The sequence below is a fragment of the Octopus sinensis genome, unplaced genomic scaffold, assembly GCF_006345805.1.
Source record: "Octopus sinensis unplaced genomic scaffold, ASM634580v1 Contig07101, whole genome shotgun sequence".
NCBI lineage: Eukaryota > Metazoa > Mollusca > Cephalopoda > Octopoda > Octopodidae > Octopus > Octopus sinensis.
In genome coordinates this window covers 415,263-434,517 of record NW_021829832.1, presented here as the reverse complement: position 1 = coordinate 434,517, position 19,255 = coordinate 415,263, and the positions used below count along the sequence as shown (strand labels likewise).

The following is a 19,255-nucleotide window of genomic DNA, read 5'->3' as shown; positions in this document are numbered from 1 at the left end:
ACTATAGTAACAATTAACCATTTTTAAATTTTATAATTAAGCTTTTTGCAGAAATATATTTAATTTATTTAACAAAAAAGTGTGATATTTAAGGTTATAATTTTTTTCAAGTTTTTCCCGAAATCATTTGCTTTCCTAATATGACTTAATCACAAGTCTAAAATGAAGAATCCGTTCAGACCCTAAAAATTCATGTCCTTCATCTGAATACAACAGAAACTAATTTTTAATTTTTATAGCACTAAGGTTTCCGTCGATTTAGGTTGATTGTATATATTCATTTTTTAAAAATAAAAAATATGTCATTGATAAATATTTTGTAAAACCAAAAATGAAAAACAGAAAATAAATATTATGGTCCACAGTGTTTTCTGCAAAGTTGTTTCATGTTTTCCATAAAGTCCTTGGAATGAATATAATCTTCAAAATCGAAAAATGGGTTCAGAGAAACACGTGAGTAGAGTTCAAAAACATCAGTAAGAAAGGATTTGCTCCAATCATCAGGCCTGTCATAATGGACAAGAAGAAACATCACTCCACTGTAAGCTACGAATGCAGATACTACAAACTGGCAAAACCGATCGACAACTCCTAGATAATTAGTTTCCTTCTGCCAAAACATGTCCGTAATGAGATCGAGTGAGCCATATGCCAGAGATTGGGTTGTTAATCGTTCTTGTTTATCTTTGAGTTTTAAACTACATGAGCATTCGAAAATTAATGCATATTGTCTGTTCACAATAAACAAAGTATGAAAACTAGGGTCCATGTCCACAAACCACTAATTTGTTTTTTTATTTTTAGAAATAATCGACATTTGTTTTAAAAAAGTTTAACTAAAAGAACTAAAATTAGATAGCAATGATTTAAAACGGAAAGCTGTCATATAATTGGTAAATATCCAGGAGAATAACTTGTTGATGTGGATCGACATGAAATTCACTAAAAAATTCAGAATCCGATTATGTAAATGTGTATTTTTAATTATTCTAAAATGATCTTTCCCTTTTTTGAGATGAATACTAGATCATAATTTTTCTTAATTTTCAAACGTTTATCTTCTTAATCCAACTGAATTTTAACTTCCAAAAATGAAATCGGTCCTAGTTATGTAAAATCTTTTCTTTGAGAATATCTGTGGCGATTTTTGAGTAAATAGACTTTTCCTCATTTGATTAAACAATAAATTCTGTTTTCTTAATCAATTAAGTTAATTGAATCAATCTTTAAAATGTTATTTTGGAAATAAAACTTGGATATTTTGGAAATAAACCGATTTAGTCAAAGATCTACAATAAGATTATTCTTCATTAAAGGGTTTGAATCAGGCGAAAAAGAGTTCAACAAAATAGCTAATTAAGTGTCAGCAGTGGCTGCACCTCGGATTGCAAGCGAGTTACCTCGCAAGATTGCGATCGATATCCTCTGGTACAGCCAGCCGATTTGGCGGTGGTCCTTCGTGCACTTTTGGATGCACTTCCCAATTTCGATCAGAAGCGACACTCCGGCCGTCCCTATCACTCCACTTGTCTCCACAGCAATCGGGATAAAGTGGTAATTTGGTGGGAGAGAGGCGTATTTCTTCCGCTTCGTCTCCTCAGCCCGACGGGAAGCGAAGCCGGGGGAAGACGCAGACTGAGCAACGGTCCCGGGGGCAAAGGTGTCCGCACAGGTAACATCCCAAACGAGACATTTCTCCTCCGAGAATGGAAAGAGTGTCTAAAAAGTGTCTAAAAAGATAGTTTTGTTTTAAAAACAAAATATAGCCTTACATATATGAAATAGATGATAAAATAATTGTAATACTTTAGCGTCACATGTATTGATTGATTAAGTACTTATTCTTAATTATTTATCAGTATTAATCAATTTACTAAATCAACTCGCAAAACCGCAAAATAAAGTCCTGCCTTTAGATATTCTGACACCGAGTTTAATGATATCATACAGCAAAAATAAAATAATAATTTGTAAATCAATAATTTATATTTGGAAAATAAATTGATTAGATTATATTCTTGAATAAAAAAAATTGATAAAATAAAAATTTCCTCTCTTAAGTATTGATTTGTAGTTGGCATAATCTCGGAATTTTTACATTTTTATAATGTTTCGTTTTTATTTTGAAAATATTTTTAATTTAATTAATTTATATAAAAAGAAATTCAACTGAAAGAAATTCATATTTTGAAAGCAATACTGTCATTCTGTGGCATTCTTATTTTAGTAAATCTTAAAAACAAAATAACTCTTATTTTCCATGGGTAAAAAAACCCACGAATTTCTAGCCGCCCTTCATATCGACGACCTCTCTTCGATTCCATTCGTTAATGGAATAATTTTTTGTAAAATCCGTCTAATCGGTTCAAATCGGTTTACTCCTATATTCACAGAAAGGTGATCCTTGTTTTAAACGTTTAAGATGCCACGTTGTGAACCACAACGTTAATTTTGATATGAAATTAGAATTTCGTACAAAAATCAGCTCAGTTCCCTCTACCTCCCTCCTAGATCGCTGTCTTTGCCGAATCTCCGTTCGAAAGGAACTCAAAGGCGGAAAATCACAGCAAAGATTTGGATATGTCGACGTTGATCTCTCAGAATATGCCGGAGTTGGAAAACAACTTCGAAAGTTTATTCTTTCTGCATATTCTTCAAACGCCTGTCTGCCTAACTGCATGCTCAGTCTTTCCCTCAATGTCACCTTTTTTTCCGGAGACCCGATTTATAAGCCGTGGGGACTATTTCGTTTATAAACCTGCAGTAGACCATCCACGACCTCGTCGGGGTTCCGTATTTTTAATTACGGAGACACTGAACTTTCGGAAACCGTGACTGCTCCGTCTGAACAATGCCCTGGGACATTTCATTTTGTGTCCAATTCGTTGAGTATTGAGAATAATTTCCCGTTGCAATATACTAGAGGGAATAATTCGGAAGACATGGTTGTGCTGAGTGTGGAGTGTTTCCTAGACCAAAGGAGGGGTTGATGCATCGCGCTTGGATCAGGAGAAATTTGTAGAGTCTCTTTTGGACGATACAAAACATATATGGAACAATTCCCGATTAAAATAAACTATATTCTGAGTATTTTAATTGCAGATGTAGTAGTGGTGTGGTATCGTGTAGTTGGCAATGTAACGGGTGGAGCAAGATTGCCTTTGATTTATATCATTAAGTAATCATTAAATGTGTTTTATTCAAATGGCTCCAATATATAAATCGAGAAATTAGAACGTATTTATTTAGATATTTTGAAATATACAGTGGGGTAAAAAAATCATGGAACGCTTGCATATTTTGACTAAATTTAATAATTCTCCTCAAAAATGATATTAAATACTGTAGTTTAAAAAAGTATAAGATTTTTTAGGTTAATTGTTCAAACTCGAGTTATTTATACTCCAATAATTAACGATTTTTTTGTAAAAGTCAATTTATTGAAGGGAAAAAATCATAGAACGAAATCAAATTGATATTGAGTTGCATTCCCTATTGTTAGTAGTACTGCTTCCAATCTTTTTTGGGAAGGATAATAAATAAGCTTCTGACATTCAAATAAACTAATATTTTCCTATTAATTCGTGAATGTTTTCGGTTTCCTTAAACCAACTTTCATTTTTAAAATGTTCATTGTTGTGTTAAATTTAATTTAGAGACCGAACGAAACAGACATTTCTCAAAACCGACGGGTCTCGATTGCTGTACGCTTTTGAATCCGGGAAGCAGCTTGTTTGGGACGTAAACTGTGCGGAGTCTTTAGCCAGGGGAGCCTTGAATTCCACTGCTTGTCGACCCGGTTTGTCGGCCGAGAAGACCGAATCTACGAAACTGACGAAATACGAGGATTTGTGCGATCGCTTTTGGGCAATTGCCGTTGAGACTTTCTGTGTTCCTTCACGATAATAATCTCCTGGTGACCTTATCGTCCTTATCACACAAGGAATGACAGGTGCATCATACATAGCTTGTTTGGAATGAAGTCAGGGTTCCTTCACGATAATAATCTCCTGGTGACCTTATCGTGACGACATTCCGGGTTGTGTTTGAAAACAGTCGAGGAGCGTATTGTGGTATCCACATTTCGTTACTTCACCAAATTAATATAACATTTACTAGTTGATAATTTAAATTAAAAATTATTCATGTGGCGTAATGTGAGGATCGTTCACTGTCTTCAAAGATACGTCCATTACAGAAAAGAAAGTAAACTGTTTACTATAACTTTAACAGTCATTCGAAGGACTGTAGATGACACAACCCACGTCTCACTTCTCCACGATTATAAACTTTAGATTGAAGCAAAATATATAAAACGAGAGGATTCCGACAAAATTATACAAGTCGACAATAAATACAAAGCATGCCCTCTCTGCCGTACTAATATGACGTTAAAATACCACGTTAATACACCATTTATGACAACAGGACGTCTTGGTTTTAAGACAGTTTATGGATAAGGACGGATTAATTCTTCCTCGAGGAACTACGGGACTGTGCGTAAAGCAGCATGTACGGCTCATTGAGTTGATTCGACAGGCAAAGTTGGCTGGTTTTGCTATTCTTTTAATTTTAAAGGCTTGTTTGGGTTTTTAATGCCGAATGAATCATCGTTCATTTCTCCGTCAGGGGGAGAACATTACAAATGGAAGAAATTTAATGTCTTTTTTGATACAGAAAAGTTGAATATAATTCGATTTCCCAGGAAAAATTATTGCTAGTTTTAATGAGTTTTATTTTAATTTTTGCACGTGATTTTTCAATTTTTTGATAGGTTTTTAAATATACTTTAATTAATTTAAATTTGATGTGTTCGTGCTCTACTGTAAATGAAATGAATGACTCTGATTTTTTGAATTCGTTAAACGTAATTGGCAAATGTTGATTATACTCAAGGAATTGGATTCTAAGCTCGAAAAACCCGACAAAAACATGGAAGACATACAGAAACTTCTTAAATTCGTTGACTACAAAATGTATTTACTCGTAGGCTGTCCACGGAAACGTCAAAACTGTCCGGTTAAAAAATCAAGCAACTAATGCTGGTTTGGATGAAAATAAAGTAATAAATTATATCCTCATTTTAGGCAAACATTCTTGCAGCGTTTTGGGACTCTAACAGAGAACGTCTAGTCGAAGGTGCACTTGATCTCAGCACCACCTCAGATTACAGCGTTGGGATGTAATTATGAGCCATAGCTTACAAGCTTGAGTTACAAACTTTCTTCACAACTTGGAAATGACATTGAAGGACGTTGTCGACATATGGACTGTGTTTTTGAGTTTAATCTGGAGGTATTTTGTGATTTTGATTTTCTAGAATGAGGATAGTTTTCAGGTCGCACTTGGATATGACGAAATATGTAGTTTCTATGATTCGGTATTTTTTTTAAATATTTGTGTAGATCGAAAAAATTCAAGAACAGTTAAATAATTTGACCGATTAGATTGTTATTTTTCAAGTCTACACTAATAATATAACAATTACTTTCTAATTAACAATGAAGTATACCGCTTGTCGCATTTTATATAAATCAAAATACACATTAAAAATAGTTTATTGGGTTTATGCCAACAATAAAAAATAAGTGTTTCAATTGTCAATACATCTTACACATTGTACATAAATCTATCAGTACAATTTATTATCCGGGTTGAATAAAAATTCCAAATACTCAAAAAAATAAAAAAGAAAATATCATTTTAATTTAAGAGTTTCAATTTCACATCCAATCTGGAAAAGAAGACCAACCATGTTGTTCAACTCTTCAGTCTGAGTAGAAAACATTTTATCAACAAACGCAACAATTTCCGTAATTTTTCCACAAACACAATTAACGAATTCGTCGCTAAATACACGAATAAATCAGACACACTAACATTGTACGGTCATTAAGAACTATTTCAGGAACTTCCACAAATCTTTTAAGAATATAGGCAAAGGCAGCCAACAAACGGTGACACCCCGAAGGCCGAGAAGGTATAAACGGATTCTAAGCATTAACCAAAAATAAAACCTTGTTTACAATCAGCGTAAAGTAACTATCAACCAAAACATTAAACGGCACTCCGATCTTAAAAAATGCCTCAACTGTCCAACAAGACCGAAAAGAAAATGAAAACGCCAGGATTTCCAGCAATTCACATATAAACCCTGGAACATATTGTGACATAGAATTGCCACCGATTGGAATATACTTCAGATCCGGAATCAGCGTCAATCCCAACTCCACCAAAAAAGCCTGAATTTCATTCTCATCGGTGTCTCCCGACGATTCAAGTCGTTTGTAGACTATATATGACATGTAGCATTCCTACCATTCTCAATTATGTTCTGCCAGGATGCCATTATTTGTTCTTCGTCGAATATTCCCAGGGCTCTCATAACCGTCAACTGACACTCATCAAGTCCAAATGGAATGATGAACTTTTCATACAACTAAAAAACCTCATTTAAACAAATCACCTCGTCACCGTCCTCCACAAATAACCAGGTCAGACTTTCTATTGCCGACATAACATCGCTCGTATTCCCGGCTCCTTTCTGCAACTCTTTAAGGACAATTTCTTGTGCCCGTCCCAACTAACAAATTCAAAAATATATTTTACGGCCAATTTGTCCTCCAAACGACTCAACAAATCAAACTTGGAAGTATCCGGAGAACTCTTGGCACATACCACAGCACGATACAACATATCCATACGATTAGACAACTCGATTTCCTGACTAAAAAACCTGAACAAACAAATCCAACTCATTTCGGTCGGCCATTTCAAACAAAATCAAAGCCGCGTTGAACAACTGTTTGGTCTGTTCGTAATATCGGACAAGTACTGGAGCCAATTCGCCATTTTCTTGATATCTTGTTATCAGATATTCTCCAACAAAATTATTTTCAACCTTCGAATGAACAAGAACACCAACACTTATGAGCAGATCAAATGACTTTACTGACGACAACCAGTCGTAAACAGCAAATAGCATCACTTTATCAGTCGATGTTAGTATTTGCTGCATCATTTTATCAAACTAAAGTTAAGAATCATAGCAAATACAATCACTCGAGACTCTTCTGGAGTAATTGGCGAGATATTTGATGCCGACTGCTCGTAGTCAGAAGTAATTCGTTTCAGTAACGTGATTAAATTCTGATAGCAACTCATTCTGTCGAATAATGCCAAAACATCACCTTCTATCCACAATATTCTGTATTTTAGAAGACAGCTTGATCTGACCGACCACAAGACAATCATATGCCACATCCTCCACATCAATCGCTCTCCCAACTCTGAGACACAGGGGCACAGCACGGTCAAATAGTCTCATCTCGTAAATGTACTGACAGACGAGACTGACATCTACTCCGGCAGCCGCCTCATGCAGAATAGCAAATGCGTCCTCAACAAACGAATGCTTTTACTCAGATCAGCGGAGTTCCGCGCCTGAGCCAATTTGTAGACACCCTGCCCAATCAAATATCTCAATAATCAACCTGAAGACACAGAGCGTTGTTAGAATTGTGTAGTGCGGGGCAACATTGGCTCAGTCTGTCATTCAACTGTTTTATATCCCCACTACAATCCATTCGATAGGTCACAAGCATTCTCAACAAATGCTGGACCGCCTAAAAGTCCTCAAACCAACAAATACCTCATTTCCTTCGATCACCAACGCCTTTGTCGTGGCACAATTCAGAAACGTTTTAATGTTCTATATTATATACAATCTGAATATACGTTCGGCAGGAAGGCAGTAACCAGGGCTATTCCCTCTTGACAAACCACCAGCCACAATCCCAGTATTTCTGACGTACGAAATAAAAAATCTTTTAGTGTCAGATAGTGAGCGTAGGCTTCTTCGAATGCTACAAGCATATAAATCATAGACAAACTGGATCGACGAGGTGAGGACTCGTGATGTTCCCTACATAATGACTAATTCAAAAAAATTACAAAAAAGTCTTCATGAGTGGTTCTACTCTACTCTCACAAAAATTGAGCATTGAACTGATTTTTGAACGAATCCACAAAATTTCTGAAAACTCGAAAAGGCTTTCAAGCTTAAAAGAATTAGAAATGAGGATTACATATGAGCCATCCAGATCTGAAGGATCCCCCACAATATTCCGACTAAAGAACTTGCCAATTGTAGCCACAATCCGACCAGAACGAGTCCTCCACTGATCTCTGAACTTACTCAGACTAGCATCATGCACTGTCTTGGCCACTTTACGAGAGAATATTGGCCTTGAATACATCCACCTATATACTCACCCTATAAACTGCGACATCCAGAGGGAGACCGCCTTGAACAGAGTTATATTCGAATAATCCGCGGGCAGACCACTCACAAACGAGTAATTCGCGTCCTCCAACACCTCATCTAACACGTAATTCCATAAAATACCTTGAAATTCTGAATTGACACGTTCCACCTTCCGCGAAGTAAGCAGTTTGATCATTCTGAATGCATTCTCTTGTAACTAAGGACTAGTGAGAACAAATACAAACATGTGGATTGGTCACAGCAGCATTGGCTGCCACAGACATGCACATCCCCACTATTTGATCAGCCTTGCTAATTAATGACAGACAACTTTAAATTTTGAAGAAAAAAATGAAAATCCAACGAAAAAACTGCCGACATTTTCGAGTAGTGACTCAAGCTTGTCCTGCGGTTTCATGTGCTTCAATGTGACAATTCCCTAACACTAAATGAGAGGACTAACATTGGTGGTCAGCACGAGCAGTCGAGAAGAAGAAAAGAAATCATAATTGGAGATATTATCCAGCAAGTCACAGTTTACATACGGGACAGGCTTTAAATGCCTTAATCCCAACACTTGTCCCACATCGGAAAGAATCCACTTGAGTAAATTACAAAAATTAACCAATCGTTCGTTTATAATAAGACTGTTGTAGTTCTCCTCAGAGAAAAGTGTCCAAAGCAGCGGAGAGGAGTGATCTTGGTCGACTCCGCTCATTACAAAGCAGCCTGGGAATATAAAGCAGTCCTACCTCTATAATGACAACAGAAATTGATGGTCTGCTGATTGTTGGTGAATCCGGGCGGGATTCGGATATGGCACAGTCTGTATGTCGAAAACGATCTTTTCCCTTTTTCAGAAATAGTCAGGACTTGAAAAAATAGTCTGATTCCTAAAACATGAAGAATATTGAATGAGACCGATGACTGTGATGGCCACAAGATTTAGATTTTCCGATTCAAACTTATTCATCACTTCGATTTTGGCGACCCTACCTAGACCCTCCACATTCTCCAATCTTAAAGTCACATTTGTTTGTTAAACCCCAATTTTTTAAGTTCTTTCAGATAGAAAATGGCCTCGATGCTGTTCACCTGCGACACATTCCCAGAAATATCAAAAATCTGAATATCCCCAGATTCATGAAGCATGTAAAGGACATCCCGAGTACTGTCAACACACAACTCCACAGCACAATCTAACAAACAATCAGTAAATCAACAAACACACCGAGTGGGGAGGCAAGGAAGGGAATTGCACTAAAAATATATGAACTAAGTCTGGAAGCAGAAATGGGAACCAAGGAAATGGAATTAGATCCGGTCAGACTGGAATAAAAACTAGAATTTCCCTTTAAATTAGCCCAACGAGTGAATACAGTGTAGACCACCTGATAGAGAATCCCAGCTCTGTCAGCAATATAGATTCTCCCGTCAAAAGTGCACTTTATGCAACTGAATGTCGAAAAGCTAAGATTGCAGCCCCGACTATTGGCAGAGGGACACAGGCTCATCGAATTAAACTGAGATCTCTGGTCGGATTGTTCAAATTTGACAGGAATAAGCTTCACAGATCTGGTCGTCCCCACAACTAAGCAATACTGCCCTCCAAACATGTCTAAAATCAATTTTAATGGAAAAACCCGAAAGAGGAAAAAATCCGGAAACAACCAAAATTGCATTTTCTTCACGAATAAGGACGATATTTCGACTTTTTGTGAACAATATTAGTTTACCCAGTTGAGTAGTCCCAGATATACAGATTGCAGTCCGAAATAGCGTAGGCACGACGAATATTCGTAATAAACCCGAAAAGACGATGACTTCCTTCTCCTTTGATAACTAATTGTGTGATTTATACGTGTTTTTGAGGCAATTTCTTCGGGAATTGACATAAAAGATTCTAATCTGAAGTCTTCTACTACAGATACTCCTTCATAGGCCAAAGTGTATTCCTCGTCATAGCCAGAAATAATTGTATTTACTAAAATATCGAGTTTTAAGGGAAACCTGATTGGTCAGCTGTATCATAAAATATATTTTTACGAATTTGTACACTACGATTTATCTCTGAATTGGCAGATTTGTCCAAATTAACAGAAACGTCAGAAATTTGGGTTGATTCAAGTACATTCTTCATTACCATAACAAGAACGTGTGGACGGACAATTTATTTTATTTATCTTCCTCAAAAATATTTGTTTAATAATATAATTTATAAAGTAAAATTAGATTTTTCTTATTAGCACTATAATACTTTGGAAAGTTTGGATTACATTCTAATGAATTTTTACGCAGTTCGAAGTACAACTTTACAAATACAATCTCATTTGGTGAAGCCGATCCACAAGTCAGGATAGTCTCCTTTATTATGGCCAAGTCCAATAAGTCATACATAAAAAGATTAAAAATAGATATAACATGCATTCCTTTTATGACAATTGAATTAAGTCCTCTTCCAAAGTTAGATCTGCTTATAATATCTTTCTTTATTTGCAGTTTTTCAGATGAATTGTAAATTAATAGAATCCTTCGAACTTCGGTATCAATGGCTTGAAACTCGTGTGGCTCAATGTCAATTATTCCAATATAGTAATTGTAAAGTGATAGACAAGATTCATTAATCGCCTTGAATAGATTCACTGCATTTAGCTTCGTGTTCACTAAGCTTTCAATTCTCTTCTTTACATTTTCTGCAATTTTTTTCATAACTTCATGCTTCAATACATTGCTTCCTTTATCCTCCAGAACTCCCAGATATCGATATCCATCATATCCGTCAAGGCTTCTAGTTTCTTTAACATAATTCAGATTGGTTGCAGATTTTTCAGAATTCCTCCTGAGACCAACAACACTGAAGTATTCATCAATACTTTCCATCATCCTCAAGATCGTATCTTCTTTCTCAGCAAGTATTTTCAAATCATCAATAAATAGCAGATGATTAGTTGAGTATGTTATTTGAGACGGGTCATTATGGTCAATACAGATTTTAGGAAACTTGTGATTTAGTATCCTGTTCAACGGATCCATTACCAGCGTAAAAAGTTGGGAGATAGTGAATCTCCTTGAAGAATTCCTTTTTCTAATTTCACTGTTCCAATTCTATTTACATTGAGATTCAGAATCACTTTCCATTTACTTATCAAACTTTTAATAAACTTCACAATCCACTCAGGGAGTCCAGAATAATCAAACCAGCGATAAAAATTCATGGTTAACAGAATCAAATGCTTTGTTTATATCAATCCATGTCGCAAATAAGTTATTTCCATAGTGATTGTTAATGCACTGGTTTATTAAAGCCTGTTCTTTTGCACCCTGGCAATGTCTTCTAGCTCCCAGTTGGTTATCCGAAACAAGGCCAAAAGCTTCAATGTAGTCTGTAAGTTTAGTGTTGACACATTTTATAACAAGTTTGTATAGTATAGGCATGCATGTAATCGGACGCAAGTCATTAGGTGATTCACAACAAGCTTTTTTTGGGATGAGAAATGTAACCCCAGTGTAAAACCACTAACCAGGACAGTAATCTCCATTAATAATCTTCAAAATTTCATCACATAAATAATTATGGAGGGATTCAAACTTCTTAATAAAAAAGCAGTATACTCCATCGCATCCAGAAGTCTTCCAGTTTGGCGCGTAGTTAATAATACTTTTGATAAATTCTGGTTTGATGTCAACTGGGGATTGTTCTACGCCAGTTATGCGTTTTCCAACAACATCAGTAGCAATATGATTCTCATCTTTTTTCCATATCTTCTCCCAAAATGACAAACATTCACCTTCCGGCAACGTATATTTATTATCTTCTCCAGCATTCAGGTTTCGGTAAAACCTCTTTCTGTTGAGTTCAAAACAAAAATTGTCTCTTCTAAATGATTTTCGTGACTCATAAATCGAAATCCTTTTTTCCATGATTTTTATTCTATCTTCAATTAACGTACATATTCTGGTGATTTCTCCCTTTCTCGACTTCTTATCCATCCAAAGGAGCACATAAGTCCAGGGCCGTATCCTTTTCACTTTTGGATTTCAGACTGGAGAAATTAGCAATAAGAGTGAGGTTCTCTATTTTATTTTTAAGAACCAATTTTCGTATGCACATTGTCCTGCATAAATAATATCCATGATTTCGTTTATATCCTTTGGAGGACAAGTCAATACATAATTTGAAATCACTGCATCCAAAGCAACCAGAATGTCTTTCTTAACCAATTATATGGAATCTTCTTGGTAGGTTTTCTAGAATCCCTTGATATTGATACAACTCTCTTAATTTGGAAATTAAATTCTTCTTTACATTTTCCATATAAAGAAATTTCTGTTTTTGACAGTGAATTTCCGTTTTCTGTTACACCCACATCATTTTGATTACCACAAGTCTCACTATGGGGTTTCACTTTCAATAATTTTTAACATCGGAGGCACTTTCTGAACAAGAAAACAGGTATTGAAATTATGTACAATGAGGTTCCATCCACCACGAGGGATTCTTCCAAATCTCCGCTTAGCCGAGTCAACAACAGAAGATATCCACTCCAATTTGTCGTTAGAGTGTGTTCAGTTATCAATGATTTTAGGGGGAGCAGATGCGTTCGTGAAGGTTCAATATAAGGATCATTGCAATTTTCAGGCGTTCCATGCAGCCCTGAAGACACGCTTCCAACTTCTGATTGATTATTATTATTTGTATTTGCGTAGGAAGGCCCTCAGGATATGTTTGCAGACTGGTGAAAACAGACATACACGTCACACTTCCCAAAAATTTTTTCTTTATTACACATTTACAGATCTTTTCTGTAGTTGTATCTTTTAAAAGTGCGACAGATAAAACTTTTCCAAAATTCTAAAATCAGATTTTACCTTGCGTATAAATATTACAAGTTGTGCAATGTCTTAACAATCGTTGCTCTCGTCCAAAGCTATTACAAATTCCCCATCAAAAAAAGGTTTCTTGCATTTTGAAATTTTATAACTGATATAGAAACTAGTTTTTGTTGCAGAAATATAAATAGATTGTGTTTCTAAAAGGCTGTTTGTTGCCTAAAAAGATTTCGTATATCTCAGTATTTGTTAATTTTTCTTCTTGTGGTGTTGTGCATGTCTGTTTCTACTGTATCAAGAGAGCAAATCCTACGGGCCTTCCTGCTGGAGATTTAAACAAAAGTGATTTGGCGGGGGCAGGACAACTGGCTCTAGGGCTGGACGAAGCCACAAGAGAAACTTTTCGTGATCCTGCAGGTTCTGGGAATATGCCAACAAACCTGCACTCCCTCAACGCGATCATAAGTGAAGCCATTGCTCCTCTGAAAGTGCATGGGTGTCCGAAATTGTGCGAGTCACAAAGCAACGGTTGCAGGATCCCAAGAGGCGGGTGGAAAGCTATCGTTAGGAAGTTCAACTCCAAATTCTCTAAAGGGTACTGTTGCATTTCATCCTGCACAAAAATAGCCTCTAAATGAATTAATGCAAATTTTTATGAATACTAGATCGAAAATTAAAAAAATTGAACTATGCCGAATTTGTAAATTTTATTCTAATTTTTTTTGAAAAATTTGAATTTTTTACCGGCTTGTGGAGATGAATGATACAGTTGTCATGCGAAAATTTGCAAAACTGAAGGACTATGAACTTCCCCGTACTGAAATGGAGTCAGTTGCTTTTCTTCAAGAGGTTGGAATCTTTCCCAAAGAAAAAAAATGTCAAAACAGACATTTTATGACTCTTCTCCAACAGCAGGAAAATACAACATGGGTGTGCTATAAAAGTGGGTGTCGAACATATATTTCTATTAGAAACGGTATAAGAGAACCTTACAGTTAATCACAAGTTGGCCATAATTCGTTTATAAATTTGCAGACGAAATTTTGTAGATCCGAGCACAGGTGCACATACACAGAATGTTGAGAGGTTCAGATAATAATTATGAAATATAGAATGTGGGGGTGCGCAAAATGGCGCAATAAGAGACAAAGTGGGACCCCGCGTCACTTCATGGGTGCATATTTTGCAGGTATTAATACTCCTAATACATTTATAGAATTTTTATGGAGAAGGCAAGTGAGCCATTTAGACAACTCTTCGATGAGCTAATAGATGCCTCGTCAAACTTTGTCCCCAGAATATCACGCTTCGTACTACCAGCTGACCTTTTTTGTTGTAATAAAGATTTTTTCACTGAGGGAATGATGATAAGCATCTTTATTAACCAACAACTGTGTCTTTTTAGACAGGTGGTCGTTAATACCTCAGATTTAATTTTGTCGGTATTGTTTTGACACCACTAAGCCGGTAAAAAATTCAAATTTTTTTCAAAAAAAATTAGAATAAAATTTACAAATTCGGCATAGTTCAATTTTTTAAATTTCGATCTAGTATTCATAAAAATTTTCATTAATTCATTTAGAGGCTATTTTTGTGCAGGATGAAATGCAACAGTACCCTCTAAAGATCTGAGTGTTGGTCAGTCAAATCAATGCTGAAGCCCCGGAAGTTTGACAAAAGAGCTGAAGTTGAAGAAGTTGACCAATCTATATTTTCGAAGATTGATGTATCTATGTTCGGGAAGTGTCTTGGTGAGTTAAAGTTTAATTGGAGAGAATCAAGGAGGTGCCGAGAGAAGCCCGAGTGCCCACACCCAAGCTACTACGAAAATATATAAAAGGGGAAATACTTAATTGTCTAAATTCGGCAATATTTCATCTCACTCAAACCGCTCCTCCGCAAAATATCAATGATATATCTGATATAATTTTTGCTGCGCAGTGTGCATATATGGAACTTTCAAAAGGAACAAGAACTGGCTCTGACTGGAAGGAGAAAATCCACAAGGAAGTATTTAACTTGCAGGCCAGATTAAAACTTTTCAATCTCTATGCGAAACAAGAATTACCTAATGCGACAAGAAGGTGCTATTTGACACTCTCTGTGCGTATTGATATAAGAAATCGAAAAAGGGGGAACTGGTGAGAATTAGATTGGCCATACAAGATATGATTCGAATAAAAGAAAAGAAGATATTGATGCATAAATCTAGGACCGAATTTCGAAAGGACAACTGGTGCTTCGAGTTGAATCAGAAAGATTTTATAGGTAAGTATCAGGAGATAAGATGCTCGCAGAGTTTGAGTTCAGTGACAATTTATAATCCGGAAAAACAGGCCGCTTTTTCTAGTACATATATCTTTAACCATCGCAGTAAATGTTAAACGATCTAAAATAGCCCGTCTTAACTGGTCGCATCAATATTTTTTCTATACTACTATCCAGAGATTTTTTCATATTGGACTTTACTATACAAGAGTTTATTTTAGATTTTGACTTGTTGGTTTGAACTTATCCTAGTAGTGCTGGATTAAATGCCCTTTAATACGTAAGATAGAGATATAGCAACTATACTACACTTTCTGGCCCGTCATAAATAATGGTAGAAGCGTCCGACAAGCGGACAAATTTTAGGCAAAGGGATGGACCTCAGTAGATCGCCATTATACGTGGCTTTCGTATGTACAGTTCCCATGCCAGTATATGTCGTTTGCATATAATTTAGCACAAAGCTCAGTGAAAATGCAAGTTAACCGGTGTAACAACAGTTTTTAGTGTTATCAACGACACCAAGCCAGTAGCAGCATAAAAGCATAAATTTGCTATACAAGAGCTTCGAACAATATCGTTGCAGCCAGTCAAGATTTTAACTTAGAGGCGTTCAGTTATTATCTTCAGACGATAGCTTCGCACCACTGACTTTCCAGTCAAGTGCATGAACCAAATGTCTGACTCTGCAGTTCCTTACGTAATTTGCAGAATTACTGTGGCAACGACACTCAATCAGTAGGGTAAAAACTAACCTATCTCACGATGGTCTAAACTCAGCTCACGTTCCTGTTAGTGGGTGAAGAATCCTACACTTTGCGATTTATGCTTCGCAATGATAGGAAGAGCCAACATCGAAGGATCAAAAAGCACCGTCGCTATGTACGCTTGGGTGCCACAAGCCAATTATCCCTGTGGTAACTTTTCTGTCACCTTTAACTTAAAGCTTATAAAAGTAAAAGGATCGATAGGCCACGCTTTTGCGCCTTGCATACGTACTGAACATGCAAATAAGGCGAGCTTTTACCCTTTCGCGCTATGGTAGATTTCTGTTCACCTGAGCTCACCTTTGGACATCTGCGTTATTGTTTAGCAGATGTACCGCCCCAGCCAAACTCCCCAAATGACACTGTTTTCAGATCCGATCGACCCCGAACGGGCCTTAAAGATCCGATCACTGCAAACTTTCCCATTAAGGAAGCACGGTATTACTGAATTAGTAGGAAGACGACTGAGGAAGTGGTCTTACATTGTCGCTGCGGAACAGCTCCCACCTATTACTATATCCCCAATGTCCTCCTACAATGCCAATCTAGAGTCCAAGCTCAACAGGGTCTTCTTTCCCCGCTGATTGTCACGGGCCCGTTACCCTGTCTGTGGTTTCGCTAGAGTGCTGATAGGGACAGTGGGAATCTCGTTAATCCATTCATGCGCGTCATCAATTAAATTACGAGGCATTTGGCTACCTTAAGAGAGTCGTAGTTACTCCGCCGTTTACCCGTGCTTAAGTGAATCTCTTCACGCTGACATTCAGGGCACTGGGCAGAAATCACACTGCGTCAAAACCGTTTACGGCTATCGCACTGCTTTGTTGTTATTACACAGTCAGATTCCCCTTCTCCGTGCCAGTTCTACTTTGGTTGTTCACTGTCCTACCACTCAATGCTCAACTACCACTTACGCAGCAATCAAACAAACAGCAGTAAAGACTCAACCCATAGAGCCAATCCTTCTACCGAAGGTACAGATCTAGTTTGCCGACTTCCCTTATCAGCGTTTATCTATTGACCAGAGGCTGCTAACCTTGGAGACCTGCTGCGGTTATTGGTACGGCCCAAGTGACTGTTAAACTGTAACAGGCGTTTTATGAAACGTCAGGTGTACACTGGACACAGCAAAAACTGCAATGCTCTGCGGATATGATCGTAATGATCAACAACTTCTCTTTCGCTGGCTAAACCATTTCAAGAGAAACCGACCCTTTAGAAGAAAAGATAACTCTTCCCAGAACACCTGCCGTCCTAGACTGTTACAACAGCGTCGCCGCATAAACAGCCTTCTTAGGTTCGGGAATATTAACCCCATTCCCTTTCGCACACAGGCTACACTAGCCATTTCAAATGACTTGACAACGTGCTTAGGACCGACTAACTCATGTACAACTCATGTTCACATGAAACCCTTCTCCACATAGGCCCTCAAAGTTCTCATTTGAGTAATTGCTACTACCACCAAGATCTGCACTAGCGAACAGCTCTACCAGCATTCACATGCTTGGCTTCCATGCTACCGCCACGTCTCTCCTACTCGTCGTAGCCTATCTTTTCTCACTAGCCAAAGCCAGTCAAACTGCTACAACGGCCTAGTATAGGTCAAACGCTACAGCGCCATCCATTTTCAAGGCCAGTTAATTCGACAGGTGAGTTATTACACACTCCTTAGAGGATTCCGACTTCTATGGTCACCTTCCAGTTGTCATAATCAACTGACACTTTTCATGGTATCCTGTGTGCGTCTAGTCAGGCACCTTAACTAGACGTTTGGTTCATCCCACAGCGCCAGTCATGATTACCATAATTGGCCCACTTGGTACTCTAATTCTATATGTGCCTCCAATCAAGTGAGCCACATATCTCACGTGTTTAAAGTTTGAGAATAGTATGCACCCAATCTGAGCACAGATCTCTAATCATTCGCTTTAAAATATGAACTTTTTACGAACACAGCTATCCTGAGAAAATTTCGGAGAGAACCAGCTACTAGATGGCTCGATTAGTATTTCGCCCCTATACCCAGCTTCGACAATCGATTTGCACGTCAGAACCGCGATAGACCTCCACCAGTGTTTCCACTGGCTTCATCTTAACCAGGTATAGTTCGCCATCTTTCGGGTCTTAACGCATTAGCTAACACTCCCTAATAAACCGTAGTTACAATTAGGGGCGTATGTTGCAGGTTTAACACCCTCACATCCAGTTACTTTCATTACGCCGCATGGAATAACTCCATTAGACTTGCTAATACGGTAATCTCCTTGGTCCGTGTTTCAAGACGGGTCGGATAGAACACCCATGCATGTTAATCATCCAAAAGCTAATCCTCAGTACTCACCAACAAGCTGCTAGAATCATTACCCTAACAATAAACAGCATACACAGCCATCAAAAGGGCACATTCAAACTAGCAACCAGTTAGAACACTCATTACAGCTGCTTTGCGTCCCAACTGTAACGCAAAGCGTCAAGGCTCTATCCGCTTCCTTCTAAACGGTTTCACGCACTTTTAACCCTTTTCTCAAAGTTCTTTTCAACTTTCCCTCACGGTACTTGTTCGCTATCGAACTCGTGCATTTATTTAGTCTTAGGTGAAGCTTTCCACCCACTTTAGCTTGCACTCACAAGCAAGCCGACTCTAACGATGCTTGCAGGAAAACGTACACAGTTACTACAGGCCTTTCACCTTCTCTGGGAAGTCCAGTTCGATAGAACTTGGTACCGTATACATTTCCTAATAACACCGCTAACGCCACAGTTCGTAGTTTAACTACGATTCAGCGATGGACTATTCCCAATTCATTCGCCATTACTACGGGAATCCCGGTTGGTTTCTTTTCCTCCGCTTAATGATATGCTTAAGTTCAGCGGGTAGTCATGCCTGGCTGAGGCTGGTTCAAATTCACTAGCTATTTATTTCATCACCAAACATAACCAAATTGGCAGTGATTCAATAAATAACACTAAAATTAGTGTAATGGAACCAAACAGTCAATACACACGCTAGTCAGCTCCAAATACACAGCTCGGCACGCAACAATTGTTATGCCACTACAGGTACACGCTCAACCAGACACAGTCCACGTTACATGAACTGCAAGTTGCATTCAGGATTTTA

At 37.5% G+C, this 19,255-nt stretch overlaps 1 protein-coding gene and 1 non-coding gene across 2 annotated transcripts; both read right to left on the bottom strand.

Moving 5' to 3' along the window:
- Nucleotides 1–352: 352 nt before the first annotated feature.
- Nucleotides 353–769, bottom strand: LOC115227726 (trafficking protein particle complex subunit 2-like). The gene has a single exon (XM_029798470.1). The coding sequence runs from the start codon at nucleotides 767–769 to the stop codon at nucleotides 353–355; it is 417 nt and encodes a 138-aa protein (XP_029654330.1).
- A 14,950-nt stretch (nucleotides 770–15,719) lies between these two features.
- LOC115227769 lies at nucleotides 15,720–19,032 on the bottom strand. The gene has a single exon (XR_003883157.1). It is a non-coding gene; the product is annotated as a large subunit ribosomal RNA (ribosomal RNA).
- Nucleotides 19,033–19,255: the final 223 nt, after the last annotated feature.

Coding starts and splice junctions, on each gene's coding strand:
- LOC115227726 (XM_029798470.1), bottom strand. CDS start 769: ATGGACCCTAGTTTTCATACTTTGTTTATTGTGAACAGACAATATGCA.